Source organism: Anopheles darlingi, chromosome 3 (assembly GCF_943734745.1).
Source record: "Anopheles darlingi chromosome 3, idAnoDarlMG_H_01, whole genome shotgun sequence".
Classification (NCBI taxonomy): Eukaryota; Metazoa; Arthropoda; class Insecta; order Diptera; family Culicidae; genus Anopheles; species Anopheles darlingi.
Window position 1 is genome coordinate 50,652,645 of NC_064875.1, and position 19,397 is coordinate 50,672,041.

General features: G+C 48.7%; 1 protein-coding gene across 7 annotated transcripts in view; it reads left to right on the forward strand.

The window, feature by feature from the left end:
* Positions 1–14,007: 14,007 nt before the first annotated feature.
* The window catches only part of LOC125955804 (serine/threonine-protein kinase 3), a 7,325-nt gene continuing 1,935 nt past the window's right edge, over positions 14,008–19,397 (forward strand). The window contains exons 1-5 of one of the 7 annotated variants that reach the window (XM_049687010.1): positions 14,008–14,042; positions 15,871–15,968; positions 17,832–18,640; positions 18,721–19,092; positions 19,156–19,397. The exon at positions 19,156–19,397 is cut by the window's right edge and continues 267 nt beyond it. In XM_049687010.1, the coding sequence (XP_049542967.1) occupies positions 15,943–15,968; positions 17,832–18,640; positions 18,721–19,092; positions 19,156–19,397 (1,449 nt within the window). In that variant the 5' untranslated portion in view covers positions 14,008–14,042; positions 15,871–15,942. Of the gene's footprint in view, positions 15,576–15,870; positions 15,969–17,831; positions 18,641–18,720; positions 19,093–19,155 lie in introns of all 7 variants that reach the window. The other 6 variants (XM_049687008.1, XM_049687011.1, XM_049687006.1 and 3 more) reach the window with 6 other exon arrangements.

The window sequence follows — 19,397 nt, forward strand, 5'->3', positions numbered from 1 at the left end:
ACGATGGAGGATCGGGGGCGTAGGGCGCCCCGTGGCCGCAAATCCCGGGCCTTGATACAAAGAAAGAGAGAGAGAATCGTGAAGCGACCGAGTGAGCGCACGAACGCGAGCAACACACACGTACCATCCCAGGCCATCCGCGCATCGTTCGCTTCTTCGTCCGTTTCTTGCTCCAGAATCACTCCAGTAGTATCTCTACGCGCCCCGTTCCCCGTACACCAAGGGAAGCTGGTGCTTTGTTCTGCGTTAACCTCGAGATGCTGCTGCTGGTCGGTCGGAGGTGCGAAGTGATGTTGAAATATATTTAAAAGTTTCTGTTTTTTTTTAAATTGCTTTTATAGTAGTTATGCATATGGGATAACATGTAAAACATCTTCAACATATTAAATATTACTAACATAGCTCATGTCAGACTAATGTTATTTACATATGCTAATTTAAAGAAGTTTATTTAGCGTAAGATTAGAGATGCTTATCGATATTGTTACGAGCAGCAGTTTAATATCCGCCTTAAGGGTTAAGGCATTGCTCTCGCGCCATTCATAATCGCATACTGCGATCGCGATCTCCACACACACGCGCGTGCGAGGTTTATTTTCTCCGATGCCTAATGTTGCTTGGCGAAGCACAATTTGGGTCGCCTCCAACCCGTTCGTTGACGATCTCTACCGATTCGAGTTAAGTTCGATGACGATCAAATATATTGATCGTAAGCTTAGGGTGCGAAAACATTAGCCTCAATTTTAACCTGATTCATTCAAAATGCTCTCATTTGTCAAGTGTTTTTTGGGGGTTCATGAGCACGAATGAAACAAAACAGGGAATGCTTTAATGACGCTTTCAAGGGTTTTGTTGTTTGGTTCTACTTTGCGTTGAGGCGTTGAGGCGTTCCCATTTGAGGCGTTGAGGCTCATATTTTAATTACCCATATTTCAACGACATCGACGGCCGCTGACGGCTTCATTACGTCGAAAGACCCGTGGATGCTTCGTTCTGCTGACTTTGGAATATTCGATCGATTTGGGATCAAGAGCACTCGAAGCAAAGGCTTACTAGATTCATAATAATTCAGAGCTGTTGTTAAATAGTTCATATAAAAAAAATGATTCAAATCAGCATTTTTTGGCATTTTGTACAATGCCATTTTCAAACCGACTGCCGGCGTCGGGCCGCTCCTCAACAACTCAGGATGGTCATCCCACAAAGACAAGATACGCGCACGCGTTGAAGATGAGATGAGAGGCGACTGAGAAGAAGACGCTGAACTGCGCCGAATCGAATGATGGAAAAGGCGGAGCTTAAATGCCGCAACTGAACCGTTTATGATCGAGGGAAAAGATCCCTTGGGTAGCAGCGCGGTGCTGCACGAAAGAAGAGGGGAACCGCGATCGCTGTCTTACTCAGCGCTGGTGAAAGATCGCAGCAACCTAAAGCAACGACGGAAGTATACTTAAGTATACTTAGTAAAGCGACTACGAGAAGTTAAAAGAAGTATGCTTAATATCCCATTCCTTGAACGGTTTTGTTTTAATTATATTTTTATATTTTTTATAAAACTGTAGGACAGTTGAAAGACTTTAAACGAAACGCCGTAACAGCCGCTTGTGAATACGTACGCGTGTGCGTCTTCTCTTCCATGGTGATAGCTGGGGATCCCGCAAGACGATCGACCAATGGCTGACGCTCACGTTCATCCCTCGCCCAAGGCGCTGTTTTTCTTTTGCGTTTCTTCTCCCACGGATCGCCTTCCGTTCCGGTCCATTCTGCCCCATCTACAGCTTCACCAACAGTTTTGGCTGCGCCAACACTCGTCCCGGACAGGCCAAAATGAAGATCGTTACCGTGGGATTGTGCTCATGGGGCCGGCCGGCCGGTGATTATGGGCCGGCTCGCGAGAACGGACGCCATTCGGCATTCCGTCGATCGACATTTCCTCACACAAAAGAAAAAGGATCAATTTGTTGCCTGTTTAGCTCTGTGGCTGGGCCGCTTTCTTGGTGCGAGCGTTTCCTCGTTTTATAGACGATTTGATTAATGCCCCTGCATCGCGTTTCGTAGGACACGGAAGGAAGAAGTCAATGTGGTCCTAAATGCTCTAAAAGTATGATGCTGACTTACACCATGATGCCTCTCGTTGTTTTTCGGCGTTTTCGTGGAACGCGACGTTGAATACGATTGTTTATAAAATCATAAATCGTTCGGTCCGGACATTTGAGGCGGCTGCAGTGTCAGCAGTGTTTAAGGTTGCGACCAACAGCTTCATAGGGCTGGGCTCCATCGCGTTCCAATGCCTACTATAATGGACTTCTTCTACATCAAGTATTGCTTAGCATGAGGATTTTGTATTGTTCCAATCTTAACAAAGTGTGCATTCAAGAACTTACCGGACTTTTATAGCTTCAATTGTTAATGCCCTGATCCGATATGATTTAAAACTCAATTTAGTGCTCTAGATGAAAGCTTAACACAGCCGTATTGTGAATACTTCACTGTAAAATGTTCCGTTTTGATAGATTTACCAGGATATATTACTTCTACTACGTTTATTGACCTTCCCTCTCTCTCTTCCTTCCATCGTTGATGACGAGGAACCAATGACGAAAGATGGCCGCGTGAAGGTCACCGACTCCAACAAACCTTTAAAAAAAAATGCATCGGCATGATTAAACAACATAAATAAAACAATTGCTCTCCCAAACCAAAATGATACACTCCACCAGCCCGAGACCGGATCGTGTGTGTTCCATGAATGAAGTGTGCCCATACGGAAATCGGTCTTCCAGACCCCGCGAGCAAATATAGAGAACAAGAGCAAGAAAAAACTATACAAACCACACTGGCATTGAGTACTGCTCTAGTAAACAAACTAAAAGATGGCAAACAAACTCCAAAATCAACCACTCCTCACCACCTGGACCACTGGAGACGATCATCAGATCGTCCACAGAATGCGTACCGGGAACGATAGTCCTGGTCCGAGACCGAGCGGAGCGGATACCACGTGACTATCCACGTTCGCTATCGTTTACAGGAAGCAAAAACACAAATATCCGAACAGCACAACACTACCTCGGCGGCCAGTTCGCGGGAGTCTGCTCTGGGGTCTGTCTGGGTCGGTCTGCCCAGGGGCTACGTAGTCCAAGAAGGTCAGAAATCTGCACCGTAGGCGCCAGCCCGGCTGGTCCGATCGCTCTGGCCCAAACCCCAAATAATCAACACAAACTTCTCAGATCTCGGTCATCATCACCGGCGTTGATGACCGGCGTCCGAGCTGGCGTTGACCTAGTCCAACCTCTTCTCCTCCCCCCCTGTCCCAGTAGTAGCTTCCAGTCCTGTGAATACCGAATCCCGAAATCGAAAGCTGAAAGACCGGGACGCCAAAAGATAATCACATCGTCCATCGGCCGGGTACACACACACACACACCCGCGGGAACCAACTTCATTCACTAAAATATGTTGTATATCTTCATTGGTTGTAAATGTTTATGATAGCGAAAGCACTAGCTCCGAGACCGAGACCAATCCCTTCCCCCACCCGGCGACCGTCTTCGCCGTCGTCGTCGTCGTAGCGGTTGTTGTGTCCGTGCTCCAGGCTGACCAAGGAGGGATCACTACGCGCGTTCCTGCAAACCGCGGCACCCCTTCTGTAATCCCAAGTCCAGGGCCCCGGGAGCCAGTTTGATAAACAGTCTCGTGTTTTATAATTTATAACAAAATACAAATTGTTTATATAAAATCGTTATACAATCGGGGGCGAGTGCTCAAGTGACCGCGCCCCCCGGTTTCCCGCGTTCGTTCGCGTTTACGGTTTGTAATCGTGCCCCCGGGGGCGGCGAAGAAAGCGGCGGAAAAGGAGGGCGAGGATTGTTGGTGGGGATCAATGGTGGAGTGCATTTTTTGCCGTTATTGTTTGTTTGACCACCACCTCCACCACCACGTCACGCACGTTAAAGGAGGAAGTTGGCCTTAAGTGGCCACCAAACAGCCGCCCCGAGAAGAGACCCCTCCGTTTTTTTCCCCCGCGCCATCCCTCACCCCACTAGAGCCTTCCCACAAAACCCACAGATTTCCGCGGGAACGCCGGAGTGCGGCCAGGGATTTGTTTGTCTGCGTCGTAGGCCAGGGCCACGGCGGCGGCCAGGGGGGTTGTAAACAGGCGCCAAATACAATGCTAAAACTTGTTTGTAAACACAAGCACTACTACTCGCGTATTTGTAAAATTCCAAAACATATATCCCCGCGCGTTGCCCGCCGATCCAGGGCGTTTGTGGGGGGGGGGGGGGGGGTAGTTACGTTTGTGGAGGATCCGTTTGTGTTTATCATAGGAATGCGGTCAGATCGGATCAGATGGTTTTTTGGAGAAAGTCCACGAAGTGGGAAGGATCAACCACCGGCTGATCCCAGAGAGAGCGAGAGAGAGAGGTCAGATCGCGACCCTGCCCTTGGGCAACTACTAGTGACCGGCAACTGCGCGACGAGGAAATTCAGTAAAAAGTGAGCTAATGATGGTTCTGATGCAATTCCTGGAGATATTCTAACTGCATCCTTGAGAAAGGCTCAAAATACTCTAATTATTTCATCAAAATATTGCACATTAACTTGCAAAAAACAGATTGTTTATTGAAAGAATAAATCATTTTCTCACGATGCTAAAGCATTTATCAAACAATACCTTATGTACTTGCATCACAAATGATCATTTGATCGTGTTTCGCTTTAATGACACTAAATTCTTCATTCACATATCGTACAAACACATTAGAGCTACAGCTATAGCTTGTAATCCTTCAGCGAGGATGCACCAAAGATGCGTCACAGATCGAACCATAAAACATCCTCCGACGATCATTCCCACGAAAAACACATTTCATGTTTCCCATAAATAGATCGAACGGCCAATCAATCGAGCTAAACGAACCCCAAATTGAAGGCCATCTCATCATCCTGCCGTCATCGTCACGGTTCTCCGGTCCGGATACTTGGCACGACATCAAACCACGGCATCGCAAGCAAAATCAAGAAAAAAAACTTTTCTCCGCATTTTCCCGATCAATTTTCGGGGCGGTTTCACTTCGCTTTAATCGCCTTTCACCCTTTTGCTACTGGATGGTGATCGTTCTATTCAGCAAATGGTTCTCCCAACACACACACCAAGAACGGGGAACGTGGCCAACGAGCGAACGTCAAATTGGGAAAATAAATCATCATCCCGAGGATCGAGAGGCGGGTTCTAACGGATGCCGGAAACGTAGCGCTTTGATCTTGCTTTTCCCGTGAACCACGAAGCGTCGTGAGTGGCCTTTCAAGACAGTCACGAGCTGGGAGCCGATGATGGAGGGATGGTGGTGGAAGCCGCTGCTGCTGCCGGAATTAGGCAGAAATGTGGTTTTTGGAAACGGTCATAGAACTCCTGGGCCGCCCGGCAGCAGCATATGAGATGCTCGCGGCAGGATAGCAGCAGCAGCAGCAGCTCGACTCCGATTATTAGCACCTCATGATGACGCGGGCCACTTGGAAGCTGGTGCGGGAAGCTGAAAACCAGAGCATCGATTCTGGGATCACTTTCCACCTCCGGAAAAGCGACTCCGGATCCCTCGGATCGGATCGAACCGGAGCCAAGGAAACCATGTGATGTGATGTGCTGTGCCGTTCCCGGGCGTTTTCCCGGGAGTTTCTCGCTCGCTCGCTCGCTCGCCGGGAGGGTAATTAGAATATCATCGGAAGTGTGCGGATGTGTTGAATGATTATCGGTGCCGGCCGCCCCACCACCCGCGAGTGCCGATCATGGTGCCAGCAGCCAACCACCAATGATGTGGTTTGTTTCAGCTGGCAACCGGCCACCCTCGTTTCCCCGTTGGGCGAAGTCTCGCCTGCCATGAACTGCCACGGAATGCCTGTTCCCCGGTGGTGCACGGTACACACACACACACAGGGTTGCGAGCGCAAAATCCGTGGATGAAAGTTTCTATTTTCGTAGCCGGATCGAAGATTTTGGTCCGGAGATCATACTCCGGAACCGGGCGTGCTCGTGGCCGAGGTCGTTGTGGCCGATGGGTCCCACCCATTCACCCTATCAAAATGGTCCTATCTTGGGGCTGTGATGCTGCATGCCCTGCATGCATCCGTTGCACAGCCTTTACAATGCAATGCTTCCCCCCTGTTTCCATTCCGGAATCCGGTCCGGAGCATCGCGAAGGCGCGATTTATAAATTAATTAGTGTAAAAAACATTAAAATGTCATAATTCCACCGGCAGCGGCATTGTTTACATCAGTACTAATTATAAGCATTATTTACAACGCACGCCGTACGCCCGAACGTAAACAAAATGGGATCCCGCTGGATGTCCCGCGGCAACCCATCCCACCCACCCCGGTCCCCGGGGGCCGTAAACGAAAGATCATTCTCAACTCCCGGTTCCTTTGGTTTGGCTCTGCCCCCGGGGGCGGCTAGCTAGTGACGGGCAGGAGATGGTGGTAGTGGTGCCCGGAATGCGATAGACACAGCCGTTAATGCAGCGCGTTGTTCCAACCGACGCGACGCGGATACTGAATGGTGGTAGTTTGCGGTGCGACAGGGCAGAGCCAGAGATGTGCGGCAACGGATGGCTACTCCCAATGGTCAGAGACTGGTGTCAAGGTGCAATACTGTCGGCGGCCGCTCGAAATCGAAGCTGAAGCAGTATGGCCGCCGCCACCGCACCTAGAGCACCGAATCTGGCACCTTGCTCAGCTGTGGAGTTGTGGTATTTTCGCGAGCTAAAAATACCGTTCAACTTCGGCTTCCATTCTTCAGCCAATCTGTGGCCTCTTACCGGTTTTCGGAAACCGAAACCGCAACTATTTGACTACCTTTGGAAGCGAGTGTGAATTGGGAGATATTTGCTTTGGATTTTGGAAGAATTGTACTTTGACTACAACGTTTTAAACTGTTTAATACTGGTTTGCTAATGTTCTGTTCCAGTTCAACTGTATTAGTTGCTCAATTGTGGTTTACTGCTAGACAGGTAATTGTAAATCTGACGACATACTTACCAAACCATTTGTAAAGGGTAATGTTTTAGACACATGAGAACTTGAAACGTTCATTTTATAATTTTCTGTAGTATATAAGACAGCATTTTTTCAGTTAAATTGATTTTCAATATTCTGTCAGCGTTGTTACCAATTTATAACATTCTTTTCTGATCATTCTGGTAATTTACTGATTCTGGTAATTTTCATTCCTTACTATTTTCTTACTTCGTGGCTCAAATAGTTTTCTTTTACGAATAAAATGTTCCCAAACACTGAAAATCGAGTCGTTGCAGATACCATTAAGATTCTTATACATTCAAGAGGTAATCGAAGGGATGAGCTGTAGAACTAGCCCGTTATTTCAGTTTAATTTCCTTCATAAATTGATCATATCAGACGATTAACATTGAGTTGAAGTTGATTTCAGTTGTTCTTTTGTAACATTTGGTGAAGCTGTTTTTGGATGATCATTTCAAGCCAGTTTAAAAACGTTCAAGTAAGATTTCCACCGAAGAAGACCTTTATAGAACTTGGTATATCTCGCCAGCTGCCAACACCTTTATAACTTGGAACTTGCCGGCAACCTTGGACTACCACCATTTATCATGAGGTGCCAAGAGGTGTTCGAAGGAAAGAAGGCCCCGGGAAAATTCCCATAAATCCCGTCCCCAGGTCGTGACTTGCCGCGCCTTTCTCTTCGATATAATTAGCCCTCAAGGATGCGTTCGGTGTATTGTCTTGGATTGTGTCGTCCTCCTTATGCCACTGCCGCAATGCCGAGACGATTCGAAGTGAATCTGGCTGGCTAGCTGGTTGGCTGGTTGGCTGCCTGGCTGACTTGCTGGTGAAATATATATCGCACCACCCAGAGCGGACCGAGGGGCCGTCTGCTCAGTCTCACCGGCAGCGATCGATTATCGGGTGTAGAGCAGGTTCACGAGTTGGTCCCGACTGGTCACCCAGCAAGACGCACACCTCCTGCACGGCACGGACACGGATAGTGGTCCAGCAGCGTGCCAACCACAGGAAGGCCAGGCCAGAAACCAGAAGGCCAGACACCGTCTACCGGACTACGTCAGCGGCGGCTTCCTCGCTGCTTCCTGTAGTGTTCGCTCCGTCGGTCCGTCGGTCATGATTCTATTTTTTGATCCGTAATCCATCCATCGCCATGCCGCACCGAAACGATTGGGTGGCCAATCAATTCGATCGATCGACGCGGAACGATCGGAACGACCGGAATGGAAATGGTTCCTTTTTTTTTGCTCCCAATGTCCACGCTCCAATTCTCCGTCTCCGGCAGTCTGCCAATCTGTCATGATGACACCGCAGCGCCCCCCTCGATGTGTTTAGATCGCAAGGCCATTGCCGTCGATTCGCGGTGCGGAACATTAAAGGAAATCATAAAGGCGAATGGCTGGACCGCGGGTCAACGGGTCGCAGATCTGACGCTCGACGCTGTCTCTGGGTGGTCCGTTGGCCCCGCGAAACGTTACAAAACACATTTTCCAGCGCGTCACTGTCACACTGTCCCGGGACAGTGGACGGGCGGGGAGAGAGAGGGTGGCAAATGCCGTCACATGTTTCGATCGAAAAGTCCGGATCGTTTCGCCGTCACCGTCGCCTTCGCCGCTTCTCTGCCGCTGGTCTTCTCGGGCTTTTAGCTGTCAAAAGGACGGACGCTCTAGTGGTGGCGGCACGACATTAAAGGAACGCAACCAGGCAGCCGTCAATATAGTCCCGGCACATGTGCTCCTCTCCGGTGGGACAGGTTTCCGCCGATTCCGCCACCAGCACCACGGGGACGAGGTAATTGAGCTGCGCCGACGTCGTCGGGGATTCAAAATTTCACTCACATCCCTGTCACCCTCCCGCACCCTCTTCTTCACCCTCTCTGCCACGATCGTTCGTGTGCTGTTAAGGATGTGAAGGTTTTTTTTGGTGGGATATGGCAGCAGCACCCATCAGTAGCCGAAGATACCTCGCAACCAAGACCGATCACACCGTCCTTGCCGGTAGTCGATCGCTCAATTTTCCTTTTGAAAACCGCCTTAGAAGCGGAGCAGCTGAGCGGCCTCGCGGCCTAATCCATTTCTGCCGGCGACTACTAGGACGACGACGATCGATCGATCGCTCGGTGATCGCTTTTGGGTGTTATTTATTTGTTCACGGCTCACGCACGCCAAAGAGGCGCCACGTGACGTCGGGTTTTCTTGACTTGTTCGTTCATCTCTGTTTTTGTTTTTTTTTCGATCCCCTTCCCTTTCTCCTGGGTAGTCGTGGCGCTCGCACCAAAAATCGGGATCGTTCCGGTGAGGATCGCTTTTTCCGATTTATATATATATTTTTTAAATCCGTAATCGATTTGCCTGCGAACGTGGTGCACGTGGTCTCTACGCTTCGGACCGGGCGGTTGCCACATCAATCACGAGGTTACTGGCCGATTCCGTGCGCCAGGGGTGTTACCGCTGGCAGGGGAAAATGGTTCCCGCACCAACGAGATGAGCATTTGTTGGCCGCGCCTTAGCGACGCCAGCTGATGAAGAACTGAATCGCTCAATCGCTTCACGGACCGGTTCCTAAAACGGTTTTCCGCTCATCTAGAGAACAGCCTGGATGTGTGCAAATCGCGAAGCATTCAGTGTATCAGGTGCTCCGGTGCGGCTCGGTCCGGTGCAGATTCCAACCCTCCAATGAAGTAAGATTTTTTCTATTCTCCTCTTGACCACACATGTCCTTCGATACCGTGGCCCTAAAACCGTACACCGTTCAGGCTCATTCGGGGCGCCATCGCAAGTGACTCGCTTGGTGGCCCTTTTGAGGTCCCGTCGGTGAACCGTGGCGTCAATTTGTCACATAAAACTTCTGCATCCTTGCTCATACGCTCATGCCAGGCGGCCGACGGTCCTTAAGTGGTTTTCGGGTGCGGGTTTCTCTTATCCTGCAAGACAAAGATTTAGATAAAGAAAAGAAGAGATAGAGAGAGAAGAGGAGATCGAGTGAAGTAGCGTTGGTTGGTGGCCCGCTGTCTTCGGGGCATGTAATCGATCTTGTATGTTTGTTTTCGCTCTGCCATCGGTTAGAAGCGGTTTTTGTCGATGGGATTTGGAGACTGCAGGCGGCGGGCGCTACTGGCTATTGCGAGGCTGGAAACACATTATGAGTTGTACTGTTTGGTGGCATTTGGTGCACAAGAATCGCGACAACAGCGCGCCCAACTGGCCACTTACTGTCGCCAGCCGGTCGGTCGGATTGGCCCGGTCGATCTTAGCGCGGGTGGTCAGCTCACAAACGGCGGTCGCCAACACCAGGCACCGGAATACCAGTTTGGTGTTGAAATAGAAACGGTGGACGAGGATGGATGCACTGCAATGGAGTTGCATGATCTTGCGCTGGAGGAGTGTACGTCTTAAGAGTGAAAACGATGATCGTTATTATACGATTGTAACAATAAATTCATGTTTTCCAAACACCCCTAAAAGTTTTTCATTTCCTGATAAACGGCCAAAAGAGATTACTTGTTACGATGAATTAGTTTAGTGAAAATTCTCTTAAAATTTCATGTTGATTTCTGCCGATAAGAAATTATCATACCATAGATTAATGATTTTTTACATAATTCTTCACCATTAAACAGTGTCGATAAACCTAGAACTTGCTCACATCAGTCTCTAACAGGATGAAACTGATCGCTTCGATGCTGAGAACCGAAATTTGCATATGCGATCTTATGTGTTTCATGCTTCTATCACACAAAATAAGAATGAGAAAATCTTAAGTGTCGGATTACAAATAAAAAACTGAAAAAGGTGATTTTTAACTCTAGTCATTCATCATCCAGCTGATGAATCATGTTAAATGCATTGCCTTCCATTATGCGCCTTCATCATTTCCATTTGTTATAGCCCAATGTTCACAACTGCTGAGTGATATTGAACCGTATTTACGTATTTATTTTATTTTCGCTATTAATTTTGCATCTTTTCTTCTAAATGCCTAATAATAGACCCATGTAAAAGGTGGTTTAATGTGCATTACGGAACTGCAACACTACAAAAAAAACCTACTGCACTAGCGTTTTACACAGGGATGCCTTCCTAATTGATCGATATTTTGACCTTTTAGGCACCACATCGACACCCACGGAGGGCATCAAATTGCAAAGAACCGAAGCACTGAAGGATGGAGCACATGTTGGCATGGGCCGCGGCCCATTGCCCATTAGAAGGATCGATTGCAGGCGGCACCGGGTTTTTTGTGAAACATGAACGCGGATCAATAAATGTAGCTTCGGGAAAAAATGTAAAATCTCCGGCCCAAAAAAGGGAAACACGGCATCATTGTTGGTCAGGACATGCACATTGCCGGCATTGCACCGCTCCATCCGTATCATGCCATCGAACGGGGTCGAGTGCAGCGGCCTTCGGGCCATGATCATGAGCAGTGTGCCTGGTTCTGGCTGGTTTTTGGGGGCAGCAGCATACGCCCGGCCATTCACTTGGCCATAAAACATGATCAAGCAAGCAGTTCAGGGGCTTCCTGTTGCCGCCAAAAAAGTAAAAACCTCAAAAACCGAATGCGCCGTAACATGTGTTTTGCTTCATGTTCCGTTCAGTCATCGCGCATCGCGTCGTGCTGCCGTTGGGCGGACGAGACGTACATTGTTTACAAGGAAAAAGGGTATTCTTGTGCCACCGGGATGATAGCGGGGAAGGTAGCTTCACGGGACTGAGGGGTCACAATGCACGCAACCATGCCAAGTGGCCGCAGGAGAAGCACTGCCTGGCACTTGAGGGGCCAGCCAGGATTTGGCAGATTTTGCGCTGGAAGGATCGCATGTCTTCAAGTGAGATCCTTCACACTCACGGCGACGGCGAGGTGTGCGATAAGAGAGATTAGGGGAGGAGGTGGCGAAACCAAACCAAGTCTGAAGTGTGCTCAGACAGGTCGCTCGGGGCCGACGATGTCTTGACACTCGGCTAAGGCTTTCTGCTGCTACCGCGGTTCAGACAGACAGAACAGACAGAACAGACAGACAGTCAGAAATGCATCGGCGGGATATGAATTATTGAACTGCTTCTGGGCACTGCGGCTGTGAGAATGGTGTAAATATTTACATTAACCTAGAACCTCTGGTTCAGGAACGAGTCATAACCTCTTCGGTCGTCGTTGCCGTGCCCCTGGAGGGTCCCCGGGGTGAACATGACGAACATGAACGGTTTGTGGGTTTGGCCGGTGGAAATTGTAGATACTGCTAACCCGACAACCCGCCAGCCTAGCAGCGGGTTCAACGAGTGCACATCGAGGCGATTGCTGTGTGTGCCCTGGTTGGGCTCATTAGTGCACGCTTTAGCGCATCATCTCGTCGTGTCTCACTTTCAAGCACTGTTTTCCTTCCTAGTCGATGCCCGGGCGTGATCGTGATGATGTGAGGATTGATTTATAAAAAACAGCTTCTTCGGGCTACAGTCTCAGCGTCTCGGTATGGGATCGATCGATCCGAGAAGCATTCTGCGAGCGAGCATTTTTCATCAAGGCACCGCATACCATTGCGAGAACGGCCGTTCCCATGGCGATCGCCTTGAAGCCTTAAAGCTGAGCTTCTTCCAGAGCTGAAAGTCATTTTTGTCAGCAACATACCGAGACATACATAGTAACTCTATATTCTGATAAACATTGGGCTGCCATGAACTTCGACGGAGGTCCGACTGAGACTTGAGTTTATCACTCGGATTTTTATGAGCCACAATAAAAAACAGCACTACAGCCAGCCTGTGTGGCCATTAATGTTACCAAAATATGGAGTGTGAAACCGTTTTTTTTTTTTTGCAGCCATTTATGTTTGTGCTGATCTTCCTCCGATCCATTTGGTGCATCCATCTGCGCCGGGACAACGTCTTGGCCTTACACGGATGATCAGTCTCCGCGACCCGCGAATGGGGCGAACCTGCAAAACGCAAACCAACATATGCTGCAGTCGATGTGCAGCCGATGGTTTTTTGATTATTTTCCTTGCCTGGCCCACCACCGATGGTCCCATCTTGTGGAGTGTTTATTGTTACGGATTGTACAATCCACTTCGCCTTCGGAGGGGCACTCGTTCCGACTAGTGCTTTTGACCATTTTCACCATTCTCCGGTCGTCTTGGGGGAGGGAAATGTTTTTCCCTCGATCGAGAGACATTTTTCGGCCCGTTCGCTGCTTTACAACGATGCTGAAACAATAAATAATTGAGCTTCTTTCGTGCGCACCGTCCACCGCGGCCCGTCCGTCCGCCCGCTCGCCCACCAGGATATGATCGCGATGGCTGCAAGCTGGCTGCTGCATCAGCAATATGGGAGCATATTAAAACCAACCGAAAGGCACTGCTGCAACATAACAAAGTGCTCATGGAGACCAACGATCTCTCGATGGTATGAGGCTGGCAGGGGATGCAGTACGGACGAACAATACTGGCTGAAGTCATTTTATTGCCGTCGAAAGATTTGGTCCTACAGAATTGACCCGTTCGCGCGGAGGGAACATAAATAAATGTATCTTCATTTCCGGAATGTACCGCTGGATGGTACATCCAACCATGCCATGCCCGCGAGCTGAACCTTCATTAACATAGGCCCGTAGGGTTGCGCGACTAGTTTTTTCTTTTAGTATTTTTCTCATTTGGCTTTGTTCTACTTGCACTCTTAAGCAAATGATCAGTAGGAATGAATAAATAAAGCAATACGTGCCGAAGCTATTTGTGTGATCAACTACATGATGGACACCATAGCTCTTCGGTACCATTATTCTGAGGTAATGCCGACAAATAATAAAAACTACAATCGATCACGTGTCCGCTTTTTCAATTTTCATCCGTCCGTTGCGATTTGATGTGGCACCCTGTTCCATGAACGCTGGCTTAGAGCCCCGGATCCAGGAGTCGAAAGTTCCGCGGAACTTCGACTCCCAAACCCACAGTGTTGTAAACGACGAAGCCTTTTGTTTTGGTCACCATTTTTGAGGTTAAAAACTCCAGTTCGGAAATCGCTGTAAGAAATGGGAAATTTTTAAGTTTTTTGAACAATTTTGGACTATTTCATGAGTGATAAGAGAAAATTAAAGAGTGTTGCAATTCCCTCCCCTCGTTCTCGTTCGAAAAAGTAAGCCCGAAAATAGCAAGAGACTTGTAGAACGGCATCCTTGCGTAGTGCGAAAAGATTCACAAAAAGACGAGACTGAAACAACAAAAAAGGATTCTAAAACATTTTACAACTCCTCGGGAACCAACTCGCAAATAACCCTGGAGAGTACAGAAATCGAGGGGAGTCTCGAAAGGAAACCATCGGAAACAGCTCGGGCGTTTATGGTTCGTGATTCTGCTAGGAATTTTGTGTGTGATGGGAAAGGGAAAAATTAGAACAACCACAATTTAGTTGGTTTTTCGTTATTCGTTTCTTAATTCTAACCGGAATGTGAGTGCAAAAAGAGTGGAAAGCTGATGCGTGAAAAGAATAACAAAATATGTATGCCAACAGCCGAACAGTTAATTAGTGAAACCCCAGCATAAATGACATAAAAATTACATAAAGTCTGCGCTGTCTGCGGCCCCACCACCCACTCTCGGCACCAGCTCGGCATGCCCACAGGCACGGTGTCGTGTGTCGTCACGGGTAGAAAATAGGACGAAACGCCTTCAATTCGTCCCACACCATATAAGTCTCTTCTTCGTCTCGTGGTGTACCCGGAAGGCTGATAATCTTGCTGTGCGCACACGAAAGGGAACGGCGTGATAGCGTCAGAGAAGACGACGTACGATAGAGGTATCGAACGCGGGATGAGGAAGGGTTCCGGGCAGATTCCGAAGCGTACGAGTCACACGCACGTCCGGCCGTAAGACGAAGAGAACGGCAAAAAAGGCAGGATAAAACCAAAGAGAACCTACCGAAAAACGCGACCGATCGAAGAATCATTCGGTGAAGGGAGCGACGGGTACAGCATCTTCGCACACCCTCGGGCACTCGGAATAAACATTAATGTGCACAAAGAACGGCCGGAGCTGCATAAGAACGACGAGAACGCAGCGATTGGCGAGACGGCTGTCGCCCTTGTATGCACTTTAGCAGCAGATGTGCAACGAAACCTCGATTGAACCCCCCGCAATACGCGGCTACCCAGTGCAAAAGTGAAGGAATTCGAGACGGTCCTCTCAAAATCTTATCACGGACGGACTCTGAAAGACCAATGATCTTAGTAGACGACCTACAAAACTTCTTTGTTACAGATACCGGTTGCCGAAGTGCATTTCATCTTAATTAGAACCGTATTCACCTGAGTGCATGGTGCGCCGTGAGTGAGTTGAAAAAGAAATTAAAACGTGCCCCACGCCGGGTAGTATGGACTGTCGGATTTTTCGACAACCACCGCCCCCACCGATGGTTGCGAACGTGTGAAAAGCAGCGTTAGTTTTATTTCATTTAGTTATTATTTAATTTTTAAGTTTTGAGTTTAAACCACGTCTACCGCTTATGTACCTTGCGCTGTGTTCCTGGAGACCGTGGCACTAGCCTTCTAGCGAGAGAATAGTTAGTTCGCCCAGCTCTAGGGTCTTTTAGAATATTTTAATTACTTTTTTTTCCTATTTTCCCGAAATTTCCCACTGCCCACGGGGGTGCTGGTTGTGTTCGCTTATGTTCGCTGTTGTTCTTGTGTGCGCGCTGTGCTTGTGAAATCTTGCGCTCCACCGTGACTGGTCCGTTGCGGGCGATTTACATTTTATCGTACCGCTGTGTGCCGCTGCCCATCAATCGCCCCCAACGCTCCGCCGTTTCGTTCTCTTGTGGCCGACGGAAACGACCGACTTCGCCTTCACACAATCAGTACAGTGCCGCCGGAGGAAACCCCCGTGTACGGTGCGGCGCAGCCTACTTGGCGACCCCAAAAGATCGACGCATGTTGGCCGCAATGTCTTCCAAAAAGTAAGTACCAGAGCAAGCGCGTAGTCATTTTGGGGGGCGAAGCGTAGAAGCTTCTTGTATGGGCGGACAGTACCATCGGTACAGACCCCCTGCTTCCTCTAGGTGTCATTGTTGTCGTCAAGGGCCTTTAACCTTTTCGACCGGTCGGCCTAATGATGTGTTGTATGCACATTGCGTCGTACACTTGGGTTCTTGGCGGTATACAACACGATGAGGGGATAAGAGGAACAAGGTAGTAAGCATGTTTGGCTGCAAAGCTTTCCGTCAACAGCATGTTCTGAGTGGCCAGTGAAGTGAAGTGTTCTTTCCCGGACGGCCGCTAGCCAGAGTCCCCCTTTCCTATCAACTGTTTGCATGCGTAGGGCGATAGACGGTTTTCGGTGGGGGCCTTGGGGCCTTTTGACACGTAGCTACCATCACGTATCATCATCCTTGACTACTGTTTGTTTTCAACAAAATTCTTACGTTCCTGAGAGTGTGAGGTTTTGATTACAGAACAGAAATACTTTCTTTCTTGCTTCGTTAAACCAGAACATCCTGATAACTAGGTACAACCAGAAAGTGGATTACTTTATGGCATAAACTGCTGTATGCTTGTCAGATGTGTTACAGGCCCTTCACTTATGTTCAAGTCGTCCCACTAACCTGTCTCAAATACAGGTCGTACAATCGATAACTCCAGTGCGATTCGTTCCACAGGACCGCATTGTTTTGAAGCTCCAGGCTAATGATAATTCTTCTTGGGATGGCGTCGTGATTATACCCGATTGTATGGGCATAAGTATCGAATTTAGCTCAATTTTGTTTTGGTATTTTCTATTTCAGACGACAATATTTTTTTGTTGAATCAGTGATTTTAGCTAATATGTGATCAATTCATATAACGCTAATTTATAATAGCTATTCATAGTTCGATGTTAATTTTATTAGCACTAGAGCAATCATGCATTTAGGGCGAGAGAATCAAATCCTCCTTTTTCGGTGTCATACCAACGAAGAGCGTGTACCTTATCGCGGTTGGACAAAGTTTATGGCGATAATTAATACGTTCCTAGGCCAATTACCATCAGTAATGTGTGACATTCGTCACAAGTAGGTTAAACTACAGAATGAACTAGTGCCATGCTTGTGCAAGTGGCACCGATTGGTTCAATAACTTATTACAGCCCATCACGTTCCACGGCAGCTATATTCCATTTCCCTCCAGCGGCAACCGTGTAGCGGCATCCTTCCTAACCACTAGCAAACCTAGTTTTTCGCGTGAAGTCAATGGGAAACACGCAACCTTTAGTGCAAACGATTAACCATCCCGATCCATTGCGACCGGTTAGTATGGCACATCATCAAACGGACAAAGGCCCCTTTTGCCCCACCAAAAACAGTCACATCATGTGAATGATGTGCGAGAATTGAAGGCATTTCTCCATGTGTGTGGTATAAAAATAGCAATAATCGATGGCTTGGCGAAGGATAGTGTTTATTGTAGTCCTGCTGGAGGAAATGAGCAACTAAACGTCTGTTGAAATCCGTTCCGGAGCCTGAACATGATGTTCTTTTTGATCGTTATCACCGGCAGGAGTTCCGCTTGACGCAGATAGGCTCGTATAGATATGACGTCAAGTGACAATATGTGAACACTATGCCCACCCTCAAAGGCCTCTTGAATCAGCGCTTAAGTGCGTTCTTCTGGAAATGAATTGCCCTTCGGGAAGCCAAACCTTTGGTGAGGCTGATAGCATAGTTTGCAGATAAACGGAACAAAAGCGAAACATAAGCGAATGACGAGTGAAAGGATATGATAAAACAGAATGCAACTTCTAAAGCGCCTCGGTTCTTACCGTTTTCCTTATCTTCTCGTTTCAGTGAGCTGAAGAAGCTGTCGGAGGAAAGCTTAACCCGGCAGCCGGACGAGGTATTCGATATTCTCTGCAAGCTCGGCGAGGGTAGCTATGGCTCGGTATATATGGCCCTGCACAAGGAGAGCGAACAGGTGCTGGCGATCAAGCAGGTTCCGGTCGATACGGATTTGCAGGAAATTATCAAGGAGATATCGATCATGCAGCAGTGCGACTCACCGTACGTGGTCAAGTACTATGGCAGTTACTTCAAAAACACTGACCTCTGGATCGTGATGGAGTACTGTGGGGCGGGCAGTGTGTCCGACATCATGCGGTTACGCAAGAAAACACTATCCGAGGACGAGATCGCTACTATTCTGATCGATACGCTGAAAGGGCTCGAATACCTTCATCTGCGGCGCAAGATACATCGTGATATCAAGGCGGGTAACATACTGCTCAACTCGGAGGGTCACGCCAAGCTGGCCGACTTTGGTGTGGCGGGTCAGCTGACGGATACGATGGCGAAGCGAAACACCGTCATCGGTACACCGTTCTGGATGGCACCGGAGGTGATCGAGGAAATCGGGTACGACTGTGTGGCCGACATATGGTCGCTTGGCATTACGGCACTAGAGATGGCCGAGGGTAAACCACCGTACGGTGACATTCACCCCATGCGTGCCATCTTTATGATACCGACGAAACCGCCACCTTCGTTCCGCGATCCAGACATCTGGTCACCGGAGTTTATCGACTTCGTTAGCCTGTGTTTGGTGAAGAATCCCGAGGAGCGAGCAACGGCGACCGATCTGTTGACACATGAATTCATCCGTAAGTATCATCCGTGCGTCGTAGAGGTCGAATCGAGCGAAAACCGATCATCTGATCTCCGTCCTCTCTATCTCCTCTAGGAAATGCCAAACCGTGCAGTATACTCAGTCAAATGATTGCGGAAGCGAAGGAGTTACGTGAGAACCAGAGCCTCCGCCATGCGGCCGCCATTAACCAGGCAAACAAACAGTTGCAAAGCAATAACAATGGAAACGGTCACGAGGGTGGTGGCGATTCGGATGATGAGGAGCAGCTAAACTCGCGGACGATGAAGGAGTTCCCAGCGGATTGCGGTACGCTGGTACCGGGTCGCGGTGATGAAGGGGATGGCACAATGATTGCTCACACTGACTGTGGTACACTGGTGCCGGATAATGGTACCATGGTCGAGCTACAGTCCAACCTAGGCACAATGGTGATCAACTCGGATTCCGAGGAATCCACAATGAAAAGTAAGGAATCGGTCCGTCCGGTAGCTTTCCTTAAAACGTAATGAAACCCTTCTCCAATCGTAGGACACGACACGAATCCAGACAAACCGAAGTACCGTCCTCTTTTTCTGGATCACTTCGATAAGAAGGAAGCTGAAGCGGCCAGCTTTGGCAATAGCAAAATGGCCGAAGTCAACAGCCACCATCATCAGCAACAACTGCAGGTGCCTGCGTCAGCAATGAGCTCGTTCGACGATGGATCTCCCGGCGATCTCGATGGAGATCATTCGCCATCGACACCGTTGGTGTCGCCACAGCCCCAGGCC